The sequence below is a fragment of the Poecilia latipinna genome, unplaced genomic scaffold (genome assembly GCF_001443285.1).
Source record: "Poecilia latipinna isolate Pla-1442-1.1 unplaced genomic scaffold, P_latipinna-1.0 Scaffold620, whole genome shotgun sequence".
Taxonomy (NCBI): domain Eukaryota; kingdom Metazoa; phylum Chordata; class Actinopteri; order Cyprinodontiformes; family Poeciliidae; genus Poecilia; species Poecilia latipinna.
The window spans coordinates 155,993-179,081 of NW_015113236.1; the positions used below are offsets into that span (position 1 = coordinate 155,993).

Consider the following 23,089-nt stretch of genomic DNA (forward strand, 5'->3'; position numbering starts at 1 on the left):
ATATCTTAGGATAATCTGTATAGGCTTTGTCAAAAAGGAAAGTTTAAATCTACAAACTTCCTAGAAATAGCTAGGAAGGAAAAGCCCGAATACAGCCTGGCCTCAAGTTGCATTTGAGGTACGTCGGAAAAAACGACTAACTTCTAATACAGCAAGTTAGTGTGTTGGCCTAATTATAAGCGAGTGTTGGCATTTACCGGAGGTCTGAAGAAGGGAATCAGGACACACTGAAAGCCTTTTTAATGCTTTGATTACAAAATGCCATTTATTACATCTCTAGGAATAGAAAAATAGAAAGGGAGCACTTAGTTTGGGAGTTACGGTAAAGCTTTTTTGATGTTAAAGTAGTTGTGTATTTTCTGAAAAATGTCACTAAATAAAACACTTGGGGTTTAATAGTTGCGTGTATTATTTGTAGAATTAAATTAGCAGCTAATCTTGATTAAATGCATCATATTTGTTGTTGGTCCGTCTTGTAGCACCATTGAGGCGGAGGAGGAGGAAAAAAGAGGAGGTGGGCATCTGGAAGCGCGGTGTCTGCAGCATAATTAAAACATGGCGGAGTCGGAAGAATTTCGACTTAAACGTTTAAAGGTATGAAAATAAAATGATAGGTGGTCACAACAAACAGGTACAGCTAAACGTATTAGTTAGCGCAGCTTCATTTCAACCTTTGTAGTTTAGGTTCAGCTTCCGGTAGAGAGGTGCTCATTTTTGGCTAGCATCGGTTAGCTAGCTACATAGCCCTGCTTAGCATCTTGTTTCAGGGAAAAAAAAATGGAAAACGCAAACATTCACCGCGATTAGCTGGTATTTCTATACACCTTTAGGTCCTGTATTAACCCATGCATTTAGGCTTGCGTTGCAGTTGCCTCCATTTCTTACAAAACACGGCCAAGGAGTGCTGTGAACAATAAAAATAGCAGATTTTAGACAGTTTTTTCCAAATTCACCGCAGTGACTTCTGAAGCCGTAACATTTCCACTGTCTTTTTAAATTATCTTAAGCAAATGTTGTACGTTTGCGAATATTTATGTATCTGAAAATAAATTAAACTACTTGGTATTAAAGAGTTGGTGACACGCCTCTTGCACACAACTGGACCGTACTAGGCCTGGATCCATGTAATACTAGTGGGGTGCCCACAACTAGACGGTCGTACATAAAAGCATCCCCGTATTAGGGTTACCTTTATGAAGTTACACCTTTACCACATGCTATTTGTAGTTGTAAACAAACTTGTAGCATAATTTTAGCTGGAGATTTGTCCTCTGTCATTGTCTGGCTTTTTAAAAGTGGTCTACAAATCCTCAGTTTGGTTAAAGTAAAGGTTTTATACATTGCAAAACCACTTTTGATCGGTACCATCTAGCTGCTTATTTGAGATGAAGTTACGGTTGTGATGTAGTTATACCCACTTTGTGCACTATGCTAAGACCGCAATGGAACAGCCCAATTATCTCCCACCATTATGCTTAATACTTGGTGCAGTGTATCAGGTCTAAAAGTCCTGTCTTGACTCCTCCAAACATTCAATGACCCTGTTCGGACTAGAGAAGATTGAACACAGGGCCTTTTCTCCGATGAAATGATCAACTAAAGTGGAGACACCACTTTATAGGCGTGCTTTAGCCAGTCATCAGTACTTTATTAACATTATTCAGATGAAAAAACTAACTGAGTATCAATTTGGAGGAAACCTTGTTGGTGTACAAGTGATGGAAATTCCTAAGTCCTTCTCAGTCATATCGGAAAAACTTAAGGGGATTCTTCCCTAATGTATTTTCTCCCGTTCAGCGCGACGAGGAGATGTCCCGAATGTTCGATGAAGTGATGGGGCTGGGAGAGTTCGCCGACTCCTCCAGAGGCTCTGTGGGTTCCTCCAAGAGTGGCGGTCAGCCAGAATCAAAGGGACTGGACGAAACTTTAGAACAAGGGGAAAGCCAGCCGCTTGAAGAAGATAGCAACTCGAGCAGACAAGAGAAAAAGACAGATGAGGGGACAGGAGAGACAAGTTTTCCTCCCCTCACTTCAACCTCTTCTGAAAAGCCTTCCTCATTTAATATGGTGAGGAGCGAAAGAGGAGGTGGAGGGAGTGGTGGAGCAGCCTTTGACGATGCTCTAGATGGTCTTCCCTCTTATGGACCTGAGGAGGAGGATGAGGAGGACTGGCACTATGCCCTGCCGATGGGTTCCCTAGAAGATGTTGATGTGGGTAAGGCCAGCAAAATAAGTCAGCTTGGTCAGGAGAACAGTGCGTCTCAGAGCAACCCCTTTGACCAAAAACCTGAAGCTGAAGAGGAGGAGCAAGAGAATGAGAGGAGCACCGAGTCTGCCAACACCTCCCACTCCTCCCAGGACAACACCCTGGAGCACGACAAAGGTAAAACTCCACAATGTACCTTAAGAAAGAAATTGATCACCAGTCTGTTAAATATAATGCTCCAACACACTCTGGAAAAGTATATAATCTACTAAAGTACTCTTCATGTCAGAAAAACTATTTGCTTTTACAGACTTCATTCACTATCCTATTCTATAAATATTGGTTTCATCCTTTAATTTGCTTGTTTAGCCATTTATCCATCTATCCATGTGCATCCATAGACACACTTAAGCTCAAAAGTGCTCTGCCTGCTGACAGATTCCGATCTAAAGAAATCTTTTTCTTTAATTGGAAGCAGGCTTAATATTTTGAAGAAGCCCAGTTGGATTACCAGCTTGAATCTGATCAAGAACCTGTTGAGGGACCTAAAGATTAAGGTGATGGAAAGGAGGCCTTGCAGTCTCATAGACTCGGAGCTCTTTGCTTAAAATTGATTGTTAAAAATATGATAAAAGTTTACCAGCAGCTGTAACGTAAATGAAAGATTCATTGATGATTAACAATGGATGATTTTCAACCTGCCAGTTTCTTCAAATATTAATCAAAACAGAAGTTGCTGTTTTTTTTTTAATAATTGGCTCCCCTTATCTAGTCATATGTCCGTCCGTCTGTGTTATCAGTACCGCCATGCAGATTCACTTCACTACGTGGCTCCTGCTTATCTCCTTCCTGTCTCTGGTTTTGGTGCTTCCTCATCAAAATGTAAACACTGTATCACTTCCATAAATATATGTAGTGGACTTTCTATTTAAACTTTAGAAAACTGGCAAAAAAAAAAAAAAGCTCTGGAAATTTGAGTCTGGAAAAGGCACCTTGACAAAAACAATGAGCTTAAAACCAAGTAAAAAAAAAAGTTGTTTTATTTGTTCCACTGAGCGACTATGTGCTAATAGTGGATAATATTCAGAGGTTAGTAAGTTATTCCCTGTGGGCTTCTCTTATGTTGCATTTGTGGTGAGATAATAGTGTGCTATCATTTCTCCTTGTTTACACACTTTCTCTCCTTATTGTCAGGTGACGGCGGCCTGAACCAGACAGAGGAGACGGAAGACAGCCAACAGGAAGAGGTGAGGATTTAAACAGAATTTGGAGTAATTTCACTTTCAAATATGCGCCAGATATCCATAAAAGCTGCTGTTGTTTTGTTTTTTTTCAGACATCAGGGAACACTCAAGGGGAGGATCGTAATCCTCCGCCATCTCCCAGGATAAACATTAAGGATGAGCCGATTGATGAAGGCTATGATGCTGCTTTGCTTCCTCAGAACTCAACTAAACAAATTAAAGAGGAGCTGGAGCAAGAGGTAGGTCGGTGTTGTTATGCAAAACTAAACTAGCTGCAGATTTAGTGAAGTCTCAGTTTAGATCGTTAGGACAGTTCAGTTTAGGGTTTTTTTTAAAGTACAGTGGGCCCCCTGTCTATTCATGGTTCAGTGGTCACAGATTTTTCTGTGGAATGTAACTTAAACTCATTTACAGAAAATTCTGTTGTTTTTGGTCTTTAAACTCACCTATGCACATATGCACAGTAGTCACCAAACTCTTGCCTTTGAGGGTGAATATTTTGTTATTTTCTGCAGGTCTTGCTCGATATTAAATCATTTGTTCATTTTTGAGTGGGGCTGCGCTTCATTTTCCATGTCCTGATGCATAAAAAGAGTGTAAAGATGCCGATTTGTTTTTGTCTTGATATTTTCAGGAAGAGCTGAGGATCAGCTCTGTCTTCTCTGTAGGAGGAGGAAACACTTTCACGACTTCTGCCAGTGAGTGTCTTTACTGTTTACTTTAAAAATAACGGGGCTGATTATTCAAAAAGACAAGTCTTGAGGAAAAAGGTGGTAAAATAAAGACCCCAATCAAGCTAAGACTAAAGGTTTTGCTATGCAATTTATCTTTTGGTGGGATACCTTAGTCATGTTGTGGCATTTTTTTTTACCATGTTTACATGATGACGTGTCCATCTTGTGAGTTTATTGGGTAGCAGTTTGGTGCAAGGGCTCTGGGGAGCATCGTCTCTCTTTCTGTTAGTGTCGCAGCTTGTCCTTGTGTTGCTGTGACATTGCTGCGTATTTGCAGCAGTCGCAGGTGGGAACAAAGAAATGGTTCACTCTGCTTTTATACCAACTTTCCTCAGACAAGCAAAGCCTGTCGTTAACACAAAACCACAGATGTTCAAGTTTAAGAAGATATATTAAAAGGCAGGAGTGGAAAAAGCAAATCCTTCAGGTGGGCAGCGGAAATGCTGAAGGCATCATGAGTGAAATAATTTTCTTTTTCGTTTACCCAAGTTATCTTTGTCTGATATGAGAATTTGATGAGCAAAACATTTTAGAGGTAATATTTAATGGAAAAATGCTTTGTCTTTTCACTGTAAACAAAACAGTTCTTATATTATAGGCCAGACAGTTTTATGTGAATATCCAGCCTCTAATTCACTCCTTTTTTCTTGAATTTCTAAATTTTTTTAAACAGGAATTGAAGACGCTCTTTAGCCTGTCAAATCTTCTACATAAACCGCTATAGCTACATTGAAAATTTGCAAGTGGCTGCTAGAAGGTTTTTTTTTTGTCCACTCTACTTTTTCAGCACAAGTGACTTTGTTTGACTCTTACATTCATGCTTGTATTAATAAAAATATTTCAGTCATCTGTGGCTAATTTGAGAAAAGTTTCAGCATCCTTAGTTGAAAAGCGTAATTTATTGTCCAGCACTTTCATTTGAAATTTGTCTTCTTTCTGTGTTATTTCTGTTCTTATCTTAGATCAAGAGTTCTTAGGTAAATTTTAAAAACAAAAATTAATTCAGAAACCAATAATCAGACTCGCTGGTTATTAATAAATGATTACATATTTAGTGTTAAAAAAAAAAAAAAAACATTGATCCCCCACCTCTCCTTTTTATTAATCCAAGTGCCTCCAGCTGTTCCGGCCCCGACCACGACGCACATTTTAATCCCCGGCAGAGGAGCCGTCCTGCAGGCCGTGGCTTCCCTCCCAGTTAGACCAGCAGTTTCAATCCCGACTCCATTACCCACTTTGACCGCGTTCCCTCCGCGCCCTCCTCCACCTGCGGTACCGGGGAGTGTTCGCTGCAGCGGCTGCGCCAAGGTAAAGTTTGCCAGGGTTTATATTTTAGGTGATAAATTTTGTTACATCGCTGCTTTTTCTTTATTTAGGGTCTGTTTTACAGATTTGGAGGAGATGGGTGTTTATGTCATGCTGTCTTAATATTTTTTAGGTTTTGCTGAAAGGCCAAACAGCTTTCCAAAGAAAAGGCTCAACTCAGCTCTTCTGCTCCACAGTCTGTCTGACGGGCCATCTTCCACCAATCACAAAAGGTCGCGCGTGTTTCCAGTGCAACAGGTAGAACTTCCTGTCAGTTGCAGCGCATTAAGTCTTTTCATTACTTTTTTTTTAGCTGCCGTATGTAGTCACTTTGAAGGTGTCAATCATGTAATCTACCAGTAACTTTTTATTTATAAACTAACCAGTCTTCATTTGTTACCAATGAGTGATTGGTGTAGCATAAAAAGAACAATAAGGACATTTCTGAACCTTTCTCAGGATCTAAGAATTATTTGGAATTGACACAAAAATTCACTCAACTAAAGATAATATAGAAAAAAATCAACAAGAACTGTCAACCAAGCATTATATTTATATTCTACTGTCTCATATCTACTTTCTACGGGCAAAATTAATTTACTAGCAAATATTGAGTAAAAAGTACTACACTAAATAAACCCTACAAATTAAGTTTTTTTGCACAGGAAATGTTCAAGTCAAAGAGAGACATTTTATGTTTTTACTTTGATTTCCACCTTTAATCTGAGAGGAAACAAAAAGAGTTGAACGTGATTCAGGAACATTAGAATCTTTATTTAACATCTTCATTGATCAACTTTCAGCACAAAAACAATTACAACAGAAATCCGCCTTGACTGGTCCAAAATTGAGATGCTTTACCTCTCTGAGAGACAACTGGACTTCTGTGGTTGAAGTACAGATTTCAGTTTGAATGTTGACGCTTGTGGGGAGGAGACGTCATGAAGCACTTCTCAACCAATTGGAAGCAAACTTGGTGTCACCTGAGAGCTGTGTTGCGTTGGACAGCCACTGATGTGCATTTATCCTTCCCACTGCTCTGTTTGCAGGGAGATCCTTCAGCCAAGGGACATGGTCACAGTCCCAGCAGAAAACAGCACATTCATGCACTTTTGTGGCCAGTTCTGTCTGTCTGTATACAGACACAAGAAGAAACAAGGTGAAAAATTAATCATTGATAAACGACCTGAGAGGAAGCCTGAGAAGCCACCTGAAAAACCAGTGGAGCGTCCAGCTGAAAAACCCTTCTGTGGCGTCTGCAAATCCACCAACAAGGCATGGTGTTTTGTTCCATATTTTCTGTACTTTTCTGTTTAGCTGCATGCAAAACCCTTTGCATTTGCTTTTGAATATGATGCAAGTCATCTTTATTAAAAGTTTATTGCATGGATTGTGTCCTTGAGACGTCTTTGCCATTGTTTTTGTCCCTTTTAGCTCGTGCTCCTTTGGTCTTTTTGTCTTTGATCATTATTTCTGCAGCAGATTGAGCATGAGGTCACCTATCAAGGAAAACTGCACAGACTCTGCAGCGACAACTGTTTCTTAACCTGGCGCAAACTGCGCCAACTTGCCTTGAACTGCTGCGAAGGCTGTGGGCTTTACTGCAGCAGCAAGTCGGGTTCCTGTCATATGCTGACCATTGAAAAGTCTCAGCTCAACTTCTGCAGCTCCACCTGCATTGGCACCTTTAAACAGGTACGTTACAAGAACTGAAGTAGGTGTTTCCCTTTCTATTGCAGTTTTAGCTTGAATTTCTGTTTTTGTCAAATCGGTAGAGACAGAAATTTTATGATCAGGAAAAATTGTGAGCAACAATTTATTTCTGCAGAGTTGCAGAAAGACGACAGAGTGTGCCAACTGTCATAAGACCACAATGGTGTCCTCCACCATCATGGAGCGGGACCACAAGGGTAAAGTTCAGCTGTACTGCTCTCCAACATGTGTGGAACAGAGTCGGCCACCCAACCACAGCCTCACAGGTACAACGCCACGGACGTAGCATTATTAGTTTGGTCTTGCAGACTGAAGCTAAAGGCTCAGCATTAAAACATGATAGTTTAATTTATGTTTAATTCAACTGTTTTTGTAGGTACTCCATTCCCCTGCGGCCTGTGCAAAGTTTCTGCGGTTCCTCAGTATCATCTTGCCATGGTGGATGGTACCATTCGCAGCTTCTGCTCCTTAGCCTGCGTGACCACATTCAGGGTAAAACATCAGCCGTATATTCAGTTATAAAATCCAGATTAAATAATCTAAATATCTAGAAACTAAACATTCAACCTATGATTAATTGTTTATAAGATTAAAATTAGCTCCAGTTGACTAACTAATCAAGGGTGCTAGACCTTCTTTTAGTGTTGTGGTTTGGCCGCCATCCAGCAGAGGCTCCAGTTAAGTCATCCTTAACTGGAGCCAGTCAATGCAGAAACAAAGATGGTGGAGGGATCCCAGAGCAAGAAAGAAAAATGGTCCCAACACAGTCTGTTGTGGGATAGAAACTGGATTTTATGTGGTTCTGTTTAGAAATATAAACACTGAACAAGTGAAAAATTTAGCCCTTCGTGTTATGGAAAGATTCTATTGATACAAGAGAAAACTCAGGTTTTTAAGAAAATGGCCACTTATAAATTAATCATTAGTCAATCAATAACTCATTAACTGATAACTTGCATCTCTGTTCTTTCTTATGAATTTTTTGTTCAATTATTTTGCAGAAATCTCCTCCCACATCTCAGCCTGATCTTACCAATGGCACCTCATCTCTCAGGGACCTTCCCAGCAAGGATGCTCCAAAGTCGGGACCCTCCACCGCAGCCAATGGGGCTTCCGGGGCCACCTCTGTCCCCCCCATTCCTCAGGATTACTCATCTTCGGTCCCATACCCAGGACACCACCCCAGTTACACGTCAGTACCCCCTCTAGTGCCTCCCCATTCGGCCGTGTCCACTCCTTCTCTTCCTGGACAAGCCCACGCCAGATCCCCCCTTGAGCAGCCTGTCAAACCGCTGGAGGACGGGCTGAGCGATGCCATCGCTCTGACCTGCTACCAATGCAACAAACAGTTCAGCAACAAGCCGCTGCTAATCACCCACCAGGTGGGAAATTTGAGTCACTTTCTTAACTTTGTTCTATAAATCTGTGAAACCCCGCTGACAAACATTCATGTCTCTTATGTCTGCTTTTTTGTCCGTCTCCAGGGTCGTATTTTGTTGTTGTGCAGTAAATCGTGCTGTGATCAGTTCAACACCCAGAAAAATGTCCTCTCTGTGTGCGACTACTGTAAAGAAGAAAAGGTACTTTACGAAGTCACTAGCTTCGGTCACCAGGACGTGTGTTTTTGCAGCGAATGTAAGTTAAAAGATAATGCGTTTTAGAGAATTTTGCAGCTACCACGGCAAATATTACAAATACTAATACTAACTAAAAGCATTTCTTAATTTCCTATGATGCAAAGTCAAATTTACTGATATTTATCTGTGCTCTTGTGGAACAAATGGGAGAAAATAGTATTAAATAACTGACAGTATAATGGTAGATGTTATTTTTATTATTAATTCTAATTTATCAAGACAATTAATCAAAGTTCTTATCAGAAAAAATTCACAATAAATAATAAAACAATAAATACACACCCTTAGATCAATTAAGGACAAAATCAATACATTCATCCGTCTTTCTTATGCCTTTTGCAAGTTTACAGTTTTACAAGGTTGCCTGAGTCTGTTTGTTTATACTGTAATACGGTGTTTAGAGATACGGAAAACTCTGGAGTTTTCCGTATCTCTGCACTTTTCCAGTTTGAATCTGGAAAAGTGCAGAATTTTGATCTAAACATAGTGAATCCGGAAGCAGATTCATTGATGAGTTTAGGATTATTAATCCTGTTAATGCGGCGTTTCCTTCTTTTGTCCCAGACTGCAAGCAGTTCTTCAAGCAGGAACACGCCCTGCGCCCTTGCTCCTACTGCTGTGGCCTTGGCCAGAAGATGATGCTCAGTCACTATGGAGGGAAGATTGAGGAGTTCTGCAAACCTCACTGCATGTCCCAGTACACGGTGCTCTACTATGGAGTAAGTACAGGACAGATGTCCCACAAGAATGTGTTCATACAGCAAAAAAAAAAAAAAAGAAAACATTGTAGCAGCTCATGACCAGAAAAAGGAAACAAAAACTTGTCTTAAAGAAGTATAATCTCCTGTTATCCATTGTGGATAATTTACCTTTCAGGAACATGAAGGATGTAAAAAAAATATGTAAATATTGGGGTAAGAAATCAATATTCTTCCTTATAAGGTTGATTTCTTCTTCCCCTCCTCTGATTAGTGTGTATAAACAAAACTGTTATTCCTCCCTTGGAGATTTCAGTAAAAGCTTCATACGCGAGTGTAAATATTCTGAATAAGAGGCCTTATCTGCAGAAACAGGAAGGAAGGTCAGCAGCACGAGGATTCAGTTTGGTCATTTTTCTATTTTTTTATTTCGTCTATTTCTGGAGCTGTATCACTTACATATAATCAGTTTATTTATATCACACAAGTTCACAAGAAATGTCGTCTTAGGGCAATTAACAGGAAACACTGGTTGAATTAATTTCCAAATAAACAAAAATGCTGTTAATCTTAATCCTAGCAACAGTTTAAAGTCATGTAAACCGTCCAATCTGATCATAAATGTAATACTGTCTAGAATAATGTATACAATGTTAATAGTTTTTTTAATTATGACAATTAATGGTAATTTGTAATGGTACTCTATTTGGAAGAAAAGGTGTGTAATTTGTAAACTTTGCCATCTGTCATATTCATGTTATTCACAGTGAAACAGAATAAATAAGGTTAATACTATTTGGTTCATTTTCAGGTATTTCTGCAGCTCTGGAAAAATGTATTTAAAAAAATCAAATTGAGTGAGAATTTGACATTTTTCGGATCTGAAAAGCATGAACTGACTTCCTGCACAGAGCATGTGTAGATTTGGCACCTCTGGAGCTCTGGGTCAGAGTTTGTGTTGGAGAAGAAGTCCCCCGGTTTATAACCCAGTGTGATCAAATCTGATGTTTTATTCCCCCGTTGTTCCTCTGCCCAGATGGGTCGGTGCGACAGCTGCAGGAAGCAGGGCTACATGAGCGAGAAACTGCAGTGCCTGGGTTCAGTCTGCAACTTCTGCAACATGGCCTGCCTGCTGCAGTACTGCTGCCTTCATTTTGAGGCGAGCCAGCACACCAGCAACGGCATGGCCTCTGCCCCACCAGTGCCGTCCGGTAACAAGTTATTTAAAATCAACATTTCTTATCCAGTTGTCTGTTGCTTCAGTAAGATGATCTTTCAATTTAAATGTTTGTCCAGCTCCAGCGCAGCCTCATCACCCCTCCAAGATGAATCCTGTCATTGCAGATGTCGTCTCTTTAGCCAACGGCTCGGCCTCCCAGCCCAGCGGGTCGGCAGGTACAGCGCTGACCGGTTAGTTTATACTACTTACATCCTGAAATTTTCTAAGTCCAGAACGCTGGGTTTCAACCAACGTGTACACTTTGGCAGGCCCCATTTAAATTTTTTCAGAAATGTTCTTGTTCATTCCTTATTATTCTATTTTCTTAAACTGGTTTTATTTGCTTTTACAGTCGTGTTTTCCCCTTTAAAACTCTTCCACACACAGACTTTTGAACTATTTTAGGCCTTTTGCTGTAGCTGTCATAGATTTTCATTTTTGTTGTGTTTCTCATTTTGTTTTTATCCCGATTTTGCAGGAGAGCTTCCAACCTCCAGCATAGATGGAAAGAACCTTGATCATGTATGAACATTTCTTTTTAAAATACTGTTCAAACTGAATATATATTAAACCTAATTTAAACAAGATTTTAAAAAGGAGTTTTGTCCTTTTCAAACTGCTGAGGTTCTTACTATTATTTACCTGATTAGAGAAAACATATTTAAAGGAAATAATCAGATCATATCTGTGATGCCCGCAGGCCAGTACTCAGACTGATGCCATGCGAGCGCCCGCGCCCCGTCGCCGTCAGATGAAAAACAAATCTGTTCTGTGCCGACCTTTCACCATGGACCAGGAAATCATGTGCCAGCTTCCTTCACCTTCCCCTGAACCAGAAGGTAACTACATGAAACACCTTTCACTGTTTTAGCCTTGCTGCAAGCTAGAATGCTGCAAAGGAGACTAATGCACACCTGAGGACTTTAGTGGCTGCCTTTTATTTTATTTATAGTCTTCTGCAGCTATCAAATGAAACATGCTAATGTTAACACTTTTGAATGTCAATATGTTGCGATGAGGAACGTAATGGAATATATGAGAGGATGAATTTCTGCTGTTTCACGTCTAAAAACGGCTTTTGAACAGTCGTCAAAGAAAAAAGTCCTGCAATTTATTCTGAACGAATACTCAGCTTTACACTCATTTACAGTGTGGGTATATAGTAGGTCTAATATGAAATGTTTAGATTGTTTATGTTGAGAAATTTACAAACTAAACATTCACCTGAAGTGAGATTTTGCGGAGTAGTTCTTAGCAGTCAATATTCTTCTTGCTCTATACAGCAGTCAGTGATCTCAGTGAGGAGGAGATACAAATTACAACATAGTATTTTTGTGTTAAAACTTTATTACAGTTTAAAATAAATTCAATAAAAAAATCATTTTTTCCCAACTGTGTGAACTCCTCCTTGATTCTCTAAACTCAGGTCATTCTGACTGCTGTGTAAACACTTATTTAAAGAAGTTTTTTTTTATTGAGAGTCATCGGGACTAATATCCCAAAAACAAGCTTTTGTCACATCTTAGATGTTTTGTTGAATGTTCTTCTTCTGGGATTCATTTAAATAGTTTTCTTAACAATTGCACCAGCTCTGCTAGATAGCTCCTCGCAGTCCGACCAACCATCCAGATCGCCGCCGCGGTCTCCGAAAATCCAGGAGGAAACTGAGCCGAGCAACCTCACGCCAGCTCGACTAACCGGGCGCCATTTCCTGGGCAGAAAGGAGACGGATTCCAGCTGCAAGGTGTGCTCCCAAAGGAGAAAGAGAAAGCTGGATGAAGGAGAGGCTGGACAGAAGAAGAGAAAGATGGAGGATGGTGATGATGAGCCAGAGAACGAGCAGGAAATTTCTGTCGGCGAGGAGAAAAATGAGGAGGGCAAGGAGGAGGGGGAGGAAGAGAAGGATGTGGAGTCTGCAACAGAGTGTGGCACAATGAAGAGACAGACACCGTTTTACTGTAAGACATGTACTGAGGAGCCCAGCCTCTGTCCTGTGCCTTGTTTTGAACTTTACCACACAAAACTTAACTACGAAGCACCAGGTGAGCCTCTCGAGTAACAGAAACACTTTAATTCATACCAGTAAACCAGTTTTCATGCTCACTGATGCAGCTTAATGCTTTTATATGCTGTCTTGAGTTGTTGAAGTACATGTTGACTTCCTTTGAGGGTCGAGTTTGTCACCCGGTTTTTCTCTCTCCAGCTTCCTGATCTGCTGCTTTGAGAAGCCATCTCCCATCTCTGGCTGCAGACACAGACAAAAAAAAACAAAAAACAAACTGCAGCTTTAAATCTTCCTGTTCAGTCTCACACTACGCAGTCTGTGCTAATCCCAAACCATGCTGGGGAGCGTCTTTCACTAATTTGAAAACTGACCTTGTATTTTCTTTGTAATTACAGGGTTCCTACAATGTTGAAAAGTATAGATTGGAATTTAAAACCTTGATTGGTGTGGACAAAATGAAATTGTAGACATTTTGTGTGGAAAAAAGAAAAGTGTTTGCAAATTCCTCTCCATATACTGTCTCATAAAAATCTGACTTTGCCCAACAAATTTGCTTATAAAAACAGAGTAATTATTAAACCAATGGAAATTTTGAAGTCGTTAATGGATGTGAACTACTTTAAATCATTTTTGTAGGATTTGTCTCAGCATCATGGGCTTGTTGTCAGTTGATTATCAAAAATTGTCTTCATATAACACGGATTGCACCTCAAAGAAGTAGTTATTTTTTGATTCATTATTGTCACAACTCTTCGGTATAATTAATGGAAAAGAACCACTGGTCTATGATGGATATTTTCAACATGAATAAGGAAGATAATAAGCAATTATCTCCAAAGTTTGTGGTTTGATGTGTCGAGATAGTAAGATGTTATTTAATTTAAAATAAAGTAGAAATAGGCGCAGTCATGTTATCTTAAGAGCGAGACTGGCTGTGTTTGCCAGAAAGTTTGGGAACTGAATTTGAGATGAAGATACAACAAAACAGTCGGAGACCTCAACTCAAGTTAATTTAACTGTTATCTCTACAAAACAACTGAAGATAAGATAATGAAACATTTTGCTGCAAATGTTTCAAGATCATGCTATTTTGAGATAATATAATGAAACCTTTTGCATGACAACCTGAGTAAAAATATTAAGGATCTAATTGAACTGGTATTTAAAAAGAAACCCAGTTCTGAAATCAAAAAATGGAAAATATTTGCATGAGATCCAAACCATTTTATTTCTAGATAATGATTTAATTATCAAGATACATAAATAATTCAGTTTAAGTTGAACTTGAGATCTGCTTATCTTGAAATAATGACATTAATACAAAATGCTGGCACAACAAAAATAATCCTGGTATATATATAAAATATTGACTCGTAAAGGTAAAGTTCATATCTTGAGGTAATGAGGTGTAGAAACTTTTTGGCAGCAAAAGCTTTTGGGTTCTGTTGTTTCAAGATGATTTTATGACAAATTTGCTGCGACAAAACAATCTTGAGATCTTAGTTAATATCCTAATTGAACAATTATTACTATACAATAAGCTTCTCATCATCTTGAGATTAAATGTCTAAACCATTTTCCATGGGTGGTTTAGATCATGTCATTTAAAGACAATATCAAAAAGCATAAAATGATCTTCAGGTCTTATCGCGAGACACTGAAACTTTTGTCAGCAACTGGTTAGATATTTCTAGATAATGAGAACAAATAAATACACCAGTAATAAAATAATAATCCAGCTGAACTATCATTGTTTTTTAAATTTTGGGGACAGTCGCATCTTAGAAACTTGCATGATGTGAATAATGATGACCTAATTAAGCTTTTGTCGCTACAAAACAAGCTATGAGTTTTATTTATATTAAAATGTATTCACATGAATGAGCTCAACAATGTATTCTGATATAAAGAATAGCTCTCACCTTAAGATGGCTAGCTAATCAAACTGTTCATCAGTACAAAACACTTCAGGTTTTATCTCAAGGTGAGATGTTTTGAAACTCCAGAAGTCATTTCCTCAAGATAAAAATTGGTCTCTAGATAAATAAAAAATAATTTCCATTCATATAATTTGGGGTTTTAAGATATCTGCTCAAAATAAGCGTACACAGGAACATTTGTTCAGCTTTGTCAGTCAAAAATTGCTGTGGCTAAATTAAAGAAATTGATTTTTCCACCTTTATTGTTCTTTTACTGCACACTGCCAATAAACCTGAAACTGTGTAAAGAGTGCACAGAATCCCAACATTTGAATTTATTTGTATTTGAAGTCGTGTAGGAACCCTGTATATTATCTGAAGTTTGCAGTATTTAGTTTCCACTCAGCTTGGACAGGATTTCTATGGTTTGCTGTAGTACTAAAGGTCTTCTTTGTGTTCATGTTGCTTTTAATGGTTGAGGACGAAATACTTGAAGGGCTTCTCGGATTCTCAGAGCCTACTGTAAGATCGAATAAAATATTACCTCATTAATATATGTGTCAGAATACGTCATCATAAGTCACAGTGCATCGTCAACCTTTACTCATCACATTTCATCCTTTTACACCATGAGTTTTTATTTAAACATTTCCTTTTGAAGAACAAGTGCAAAACTGTTCATCTTTTTATTAGTCATTTTCTTTTTTCACCTCATTTGCTTTGTGCCATGTTTATTTTCCAAGAGATATTTCAGTGTTAAATTGGTTTCCTGTCATTAAAACACTAATTTATGGTGAACTTTTAGAGAAAATGACATTTATGGATTTGTGGATGCAAGCTTTTTTAATCCATCATCATGTGTTCAGTTATGAATGAATCCAACTAGAAGTCTTTAAATGTCACATTGAGCGTTTAAATCAGAATAAAACACTGTTGCCAGGATAATGTGACTTGAGCTGGAAGCAAGCAGTGTGAAGTTTTGTATCAAACACAGACTGTCACCTGTAATTTTGAATCACCTGTTATGCTGATCCGTTCCTGTTGCTACACAATGAATGTTGAAGTTACAGTGACGTCCTTGCAACATTTCACCACTGATGCATCAGAGTCGACTCCAGCTTTGTTTTACAATGGTAAAGTTTACTTTGGACAATAAATCTTTGTCTGCTAGGATTTTTACCAAGTGGATTTTAATTAAGTTGTCTTGTTAAAAGAAAACAGTCTCAATAAATGGTTTTTGAAAAAAAAAAAAGACTTTTCAGTTCTCTGTTTTTTATCCGATTGTACTTGTTGGATGATCCACAGAAGATATTTGTTATTCTCATTTATTTTGTGGCATAAAGCAAGCTATCATCAAATAGTCAAAGGTCAGTTTTACGTTTAGGATCTCTGACCTAAAGAAATCTCCGGATGTTGCGCAGAAGACACGTGTATAAATGTCGACATCTGCTGGCTAAATGTTAGAATTCCACCTTGGTTTGTCAAAGGTAGCTTTGAACCATGTAGAAATAAAAGGCCGCCAATGGAGTGTGCAACATTATATAATCATATAAAACATAGTAATACCATCTTANGTTTATAAAAAAATATATTTTCATAAAGCTCTATTGGTTATTGGTCAAAAGAATAATACAGAATAGAAAAATGTATTTTGTATAATATAGAAAAAAAACTGCTTTGCAGCGTTTTAAACAATATGTAAAGGGATTGTTTTTTTTTTTTTTTTTTTTTTTTTTTTAAAGGTTCTGAAACTGGCCCTCGTACTAAAAAAGATTATTTTGCATCAGTTTCCTGTGATAATATCAATTGCCACATAAACTGTAACTACTTTCTCTCTTTAACCAGTTTCATGTTTTAACTTTAAAGTTTTACTGTAGCAATTAATTAAAATTAATTAAGGCTGCTCTGTTAGCTTTGATCCATATTGAGATAGGATTGCAGTTTTTATCAGATCAGGGATCTACAAACCACAGCTCTGGAGCAAAGAGTGACTCTGACTCCCTTAAATATTATCCCATCTTTTTGTTGTTTCATTCTTTTGTATTTTGCAACCATAAAAAAAAAAACACCAAAAGGTGAATTTGGTCTAGAACTGCTGCTATTTATGCTGAAAATAAATGTATTCCAAAATCCTTTGTTGTGTTGCAAGTGTTTGTTTCAGATTAAGATTAAATCAGTCAACACAAGAAACTCTAACCTTCCTCTTTCTCCCTTTACTCATCATTATCTCAGCTGGAGACAGGGAGGAAAACATAAAGGTGTTCATGGTTCCAGTACCAGTCCCAGTCTTTGTCCCAGTGCCTATGAACATGTACTCCCAGCACACGCCTGTTGCCATGGTGCTACCCATGCCGGTATGTGCCAGTTCACTTTGTAATGGGAATAACTGGTTGCACTGGGAGTCGCTGGAGCTGGAAGTTTCCTGTTTTCCAGATTCCAGTGCCGATTGTTGTCAAGCCTCAGACCAAAGATGTGAAAGATGCAACTGTCCAGATGGAGAAGCTTGATGAAGAGGAGGAAGAAAAAGAAAAAAAATCTTCCAGTATAGGTAATGATATCAGAAAAAAAAAATCCCCATTGGAATCAGTTATGATCGTCAGGAGGATTTAAATTGTGCCTTCTTCATTAGATCATTTTAATTTGGACGTCTTAAAACGAAGCAAAGAAACAATCGAACCAAAGCCCCTCTCAAAATAAAATCAAAACCGCCTCGCCTTACTCCTGATATTTGCATTTGTGTCTTTGCTGTAGATCAGTGCGGTTCCTCTCATTCTGGGGATGTTAAGACTGAAGTCATCAGTCCTACAAAGCAAAGTGAAGAGATGGCTCACATAGCAGCTCAGACTGACCTGCTTCCGACTGAAAGCTCAGAGAGAAGCACAGAAGCACCAGATCATGAGACTGATGACCAACCGGAGACGGGTACAGGTGTCATCAATCATCCTCCCAGCAGCAGCAAAGATCAGCCTCCCTCCTCACCTGTGATGGATCTGGAAGCTGACCTCCAGCCTGGTGCGCTGTCATTTATGGTTATAAGAAATATAATTGACTCAGCTACAAAAACACCGACACTGAGAGGTTTTTTTATTTGTTTTGACAGGATTGTTGAATCAGAACTCGTCAGTTCAACAGCGAGGAGTTAAGAGACGCAGAGAAGGTTCCTACGGCAGGAAACGGGTACAGCGCTTTCTGACAGACCAGTGTTGTAAAATTTAAAGATAAGAAAAGCTCAAGTCAAACGAGACCAGGACAAAACTCAAAAGTTAAAGTATTTGTTTAGAAAAATTTTTTAAAAAGCAAAATTAGACGGTTTTAAGCAGTTTTAGTGATTATTGTTGATCCATAGTTTTGCAACTGTGCTTCTGAGGACAATATTACAAATATAGTGACAATATGTACTTCAACTAGCAATTATTTTTGATTAATTAGTACTTTAAATATTATTTGCTTTGTGAATCATACAGAGTGCAAAGATGTGCAACAAGCAGAGCTGATGCTTGATTTAGCATCAGTCAGGATCAAAGATTTCTGCAGTATTTACTAAAATAATTTATATATTCTTTTCTCTGTTGAGCTTGATTTTTCATTATACAACCTTTATTCAAACTCTTTGATTTAAATTTTTGGGTAGACTGTACTAAAAAAGCATCCGAACTGATCTTGTTTTACTTTTGCAAAGTAAGTAAATGTATCAGAAGTCGAAAACTGTGCTTCAAATAATCTGTATTTACTGTTAAATACAGATTACTTAGTATACTTAGTGTATTAATTATTAAATACAGATTATTTCACAAGTTGGTGAAAGTAGAAATGTGTACTTTTAATGCTTTATCTGAGAAGAACTGTAGGGTATTTCTCTTGTTTTTGTTATCTGTTAATATTTTAAGTGGGTTTATCATTCTGAGATGCATTTCATTATTTCAGAGGGTTGTCGTGAACTAAAGCTCTCACCATCTGTCCGTCCAGGGTCGAAGGCGAACTAGTTCTGCTGATCAAAGTGTTTCAGGAACACCTGCCTCCTCCAAGCTGAACCATCTGTACGGGGTCAAAGCCTGGACGAGCTGGGTCCAGCAGAGCAACAAGCAGCCAACAGAGTGTGAGGCGACGTTGTCGTTCATTTCCTTGAACTCCTTCAACCTGCTCCCATAAACAGTTTATTCTTTTGCCCCCACAGCCAGTCGCGTGGTTTTCAAAGAGGACATTGTTCAGTGCAGCCCCGCTGAGCTGGGCTTCGCTCTGAGCCGCTTCATCAGAGAGGTCCGGCGGCCGAACGGAGAGCCCTACGGCCCGGACAGCATCTTCTACCTCTGTCTGGGAATCCAACAGGTGCACAAAAGTCACCCTGGTTTCCAGTTTGGTTTATTCAGAGTTCTCTGATCTACTTTGTCTTCTCTGTGATCAGCATCTGTTCCTGCGGGGGAGGATGGAAAACATTTTCACAGATGAGGTTTACAGTCAGTTTGGCAGCGAGCTCAGCAGGATGCTCCGACTTTGGAAACCAAAGCTGCAACCAAGTGGTACATCACTGAAAGTCAAGCTTTTAGCTGGCCATCTTAACTCAGTCAGAACTCAAGTTTTTCCCCGATTTTCCCCAACATTCCCATTTCCTCCCTCAGGTGGGATCGTTCCCTCTCGCATCGAGGAGTCCTACCTGTGGGAGTGCAAGCAGCTGGGTGCCTACTCACCCATAGTGCTGCTCAACACGCTGCTCTTCTTCTGCACCAAGCACCTCCACCTCACCACGCTGGCAGAGCACCAACGTCTGTCTTTCTCCAACTTCACCCGGCGCTTCAAACCCCACAGCGCAGCCGGAAATGTTTACCTCCAGTACGAGAGAAGCGGCGCAGGGACATCTGGCTCTGAGCAGAAAGGTGGCGCCTCCAAAAGCAACTTTTTATGGCTTTTTCATATTATTTCTTGTAGTTAAAACTAATTTCAGTCCTTTATATTAACTCACTGCAGCTCTAAAATGTACCTCCCCCTTTACATGTTACAACAAGTTACCTTTACGAGAGTTCAGGAACATCAGCGAGAGTGTAGCTTCAAACACAGCATGTGTGCAAGTTAAAATAAGTACCTACTCCTGCTCTCCTCCATCATTCTGCCGTTTTTGAAGGGAACCTGTCAATGAGGAGGGTTGGACAGTCAAAGTGCTTCCCAAAAGTATTCATGAACTTTAAACCTTTGTCTCATTCTTCCACATCCCAGCCAAAAACTTTACTGTATTTAATTGAGATTTTAAACGATATATCAACACGAGGTAAGGGATAATTGTGAAGTGGAAGGAAAATGATTTTTTTTAAACTGGTCATGATCAATAGATTTTGACAGCTCTATATTTATGTTTTTCCTCTGTTAGCTAAAAACTTGCTGTCAAGTAGATGATTAACTGTCTACAAATCTCTTAGGTCCTGTCTCAGGCGTTTGTTGGATAAGTTTTCCTGGGTACTTAACTTTTGGATACTCGTCCCTGATGGTTTTCAGTCATGTTCTTCACAAATCGAACATATTCCAGGTTGTGGTTCAAAGGTCGGGATGCCAAGACAAAATCCTTTAGAAAGACTAGTGAGCCTAGGGTACTTTTACAGAGAGAAAGTTTGCCTGCTTGGAAAAATAAGAAATAACTTCGTATGTATTTTAAAATGTGACATACCTCATCTTGCTTCCAGAGCATCAGGTAGGGAGCAACGGAGAGATGTGGGAAAACGCAGCCAACCCCCTGCAGTGTCCCGTCCGTCTCTACGAGTTCTACCTCTCTAGATGGTGAGTTCCCACAGAGGCACACAGACACACATGCTTCTGTCTAAAATCAATACGTCTCAGGTTTGTCGTCTTGACCTTCAACAGCCCAGAGTCTGTGAAGATTCAAAGCAGCGTCTTTTACCTCCAGCCTCAAAGGAACGTCCACGCATGCAGGTCAGGGTGAGGAAATTGTCTTTTATACAGCTCTGCAGACAAGAAACTAAACACAGACGCGAAGGATCCTCTGATGTCAAACCCTGGGAGAGAAGTATTTCTATAACTTCTGCCTTATTTGATCTCATGTACCATTGTCTTTACTATTTTGAAGAGTATGCATACAAAAAAGAAGCACTGTGTTACATTACATTTATACCCAAGGAAAAACAGAAATTATGCATCACATGCTACAACTTTTTAAACTCTCAGATATGCTTAAAATTGTAAAAATAGCTTTAGTCAGTTGAGAAATGTCATCTGGCTTCCAACTGCTTCTTTAGAAAAATCAAACACTCCCAGGTTACGGATTGAGAAGCAGTTGGTGAAACGTTTCCAGACGGTTTGATCATACTAGAAAGTTTAAAAGAAAGTGTTTCTTTTTTGTTTTTTGTTTTTTGTTTTAATTAATAACTCCTGCATCTGCCATCAGCAGCGGCTCCCACTGGTACTCGTCCCAGCCGCTGGACGGCTCCACCCTCCAGAGCATGCTCACTCGCATCTTGGCAGTCAGGGAGGTTCAGCAGGAACACGAGCGATCGGCTGCAGCTGATGGACTCTCTCCGACATCAGTGTGACAGAAGAGACCAACATTTTGTGGAGATTTTAAGTGTGTTTTGCTGTTATTCCACTGTTTCTGATGTTTTATTTTTATATTATATATATTGAAAAGCTGTTGGCTCTCTTTGTTTCAGCGCTTTCTCTGGAGAAACTTTGAATCTTCCTCAAGGACACTCGTTATTTTAAGTGTTATCAATTCCTGATGTGATTCAGCACAGAGAAGATAAACATGTCAATAGTGATAACTGAGCAACACTTTCTCTTAGTGCCTCTTTTTCATTCTCACATCTTATTTTGTTCACTTTTAAGCTCCTTGTGGTCTTTCATAACTAACGTTAATTGGCTGTTTTAGTTGACTGTGTACTTCTGTTTACAAGATTCAGTTCAGTTACAACATTGAGCTGTTTCCATTTTTATATTCAACAGGCAATGTTCAGTTCCTGTTCATGAATTCTAGACATGCATTTTTCCTCTAAATGTTTCAGTCATCAAATGTTATTTCATCTATATGAGAATTCATTACAACTGAAGACCCAAAGAGTTTAATTTGTTTCAGACACAGAAAGCTGTGTAGTTAAGAAATAACAAATGTTAACAGATTACAGTCAATTTCTGTGGCTAGCACCAACACTGCATAAAAATATTAAAGAACTGTTAAAAGATAATCTGTGTTTTGAACCTTTAAGCTAATTAACAAGGAGATTTGTGCATTCACCCTTTTTGATGGATTGACTAATAATTTGATAAGCAAACTGGTGCTGAACTTGCTGTCCACATGAGGGACACAGAACATATATTCAGACCTCACTTCTTGGAAATACATACATTCTATTAACTCTTAAGGACCTGAAGGGTTCCTACATTTTTTCTTTTTTTTCCAATTCAAAATTCAACAATTTTTCAGATGAGTTTCCAGTGCAGTAATGTAAATTTTCTGAAGAACAACTACAAGATCTTACTATGAATTTAAAAATCTAGATAAAGAAGGAACATGGATGGATATAGCACTGCAAACTAAAAATCTGTCCACTACATTCCTGATTCAAGGTAATTTTCCTCAAAGCTTAATTTGACTGATTACTGTAGGTTTTTAAATCCATATGAAATCTACAAATGCATGTTGAGTAACGAGGTCTTCCGAACTAGAGGCACATTCATCTAAAAAAGCAAGTTTTCAGGTCCTTTGTCAGAAAATGAGCTAATTGTCTTGCAAAAGACTGAAGCTGTAAACAAGCAGATTTGGTCTAGAAGAAGACATTAGATCCAATGAAATTCCGAGTGCTTGGTTATGCATCTTTGAGTGACAAAAGTACTAATAATCCACAGCGCAGAATAAATGTTTACAAAAACTATTTAAAATCTTTTAACGAAGCATTAAGTGAGCAATGTAGTACAATCAATAAAACCACCCTAAATACATTACAGACAGAAAATTTCTAAACCTCGAAAGATGGACTAACATGTCAAGTAACTTGTCATAATGGCTGGCTCCTTGACATGCCTATAACGGCATGTCTGGCGTTTTTCTGGTGTACTTAAAAAGCAGTAAATGTTTAAAACGCAACTGCGATTGTTTATATTTTAGTGATGACAAATATATAAAAAATAAATTTATATATATATATAGATATATATATATATATATATATATATATATATATATATATATAAAGCTAAATCAACTAAAAGAATGGAAGATAAAATAATTATATGCATCTTTGACAAAATATTTGTTATTTCTTATGCTTGTTCTTTCGTCTGTTTTATTTCGTTTAATATTTTTAGTTTACATTGTGTTAATTGTATTAATGACATTTTCGATGCATTTGTATGTTTTTGTGTTTTTATTTATTTATTTTTCGTTTATATAGTGAAACCCCCCTTCGGGGACTC

General features: G+C 38.6%; 1 protein-coding gene across 6 annotated transcripts; it reads left to right on the top strand.

Annotated features, from left to right (window-relative positions):
- Positions 1-341: 341 nt before the first annotated feature.
- LOC106954005 (zinc finger MYM-type protein 4-like) lies at positions 342-21,861 on the top strand. 6 transcript variants are annotated; one of them, XM_015043199.1, is made up of 29 exons: positions 343-594; positions 1,798-2,383; positions 3,401-3,453; positions 3,543-3,689; positions 4,085-4,148; positions 5,296-5,492; positions 5,623-5,747; positions 6,539-6,764; positions 6,972-7,184; positions 7,318-7,468; positions 7,579-7,694; positions 8,204-8,584; positions 8,687-8,837; positions 9,404-9,558; positions 10,574-10,748; positions 10,834-10,947; positions 11,235-11,278; positions 11,457-11,595; positions 16,913-17,034; positions 17,114-17,228; positions 17,432-17,692; positions 17,781-17,857; positions 18,647-18,776; positions 18,855-19,006; positions 19,083-19,197; positions 19,297-19,551; positions 20,350-20,443; positions 20,528-20,602; positions 21,069-21,861. In XM_015043199.1, the coding sequence occupies exons 1-29, from the start codon at positions 556-558 to the stop codon at positions 21,211-21,213; spliced, it is 4,617 nt and encodes a 1,538-aa protein (XP_014898685.1). In that variant the 5' UTR covers positions 343-555; the 3' UTR covers positions 21,214-21,861. The 6 variants fall into 6 exon arrangements, with proteins under 6 accessions (XP_014898680.1, XP_014898681.1, XP_014898682.1 ...); XM_015043194.1 differs by having other exon boundaries at positions 342-594; positions 19,083-19,551; XM_015043195.1 differs by having other exon boundaries at positions 342-594; positions 19,083-19,551; positions 21,072-21,861.
- Positions 21,862-23,089: the final 1,228 nt, after the last annotated feature.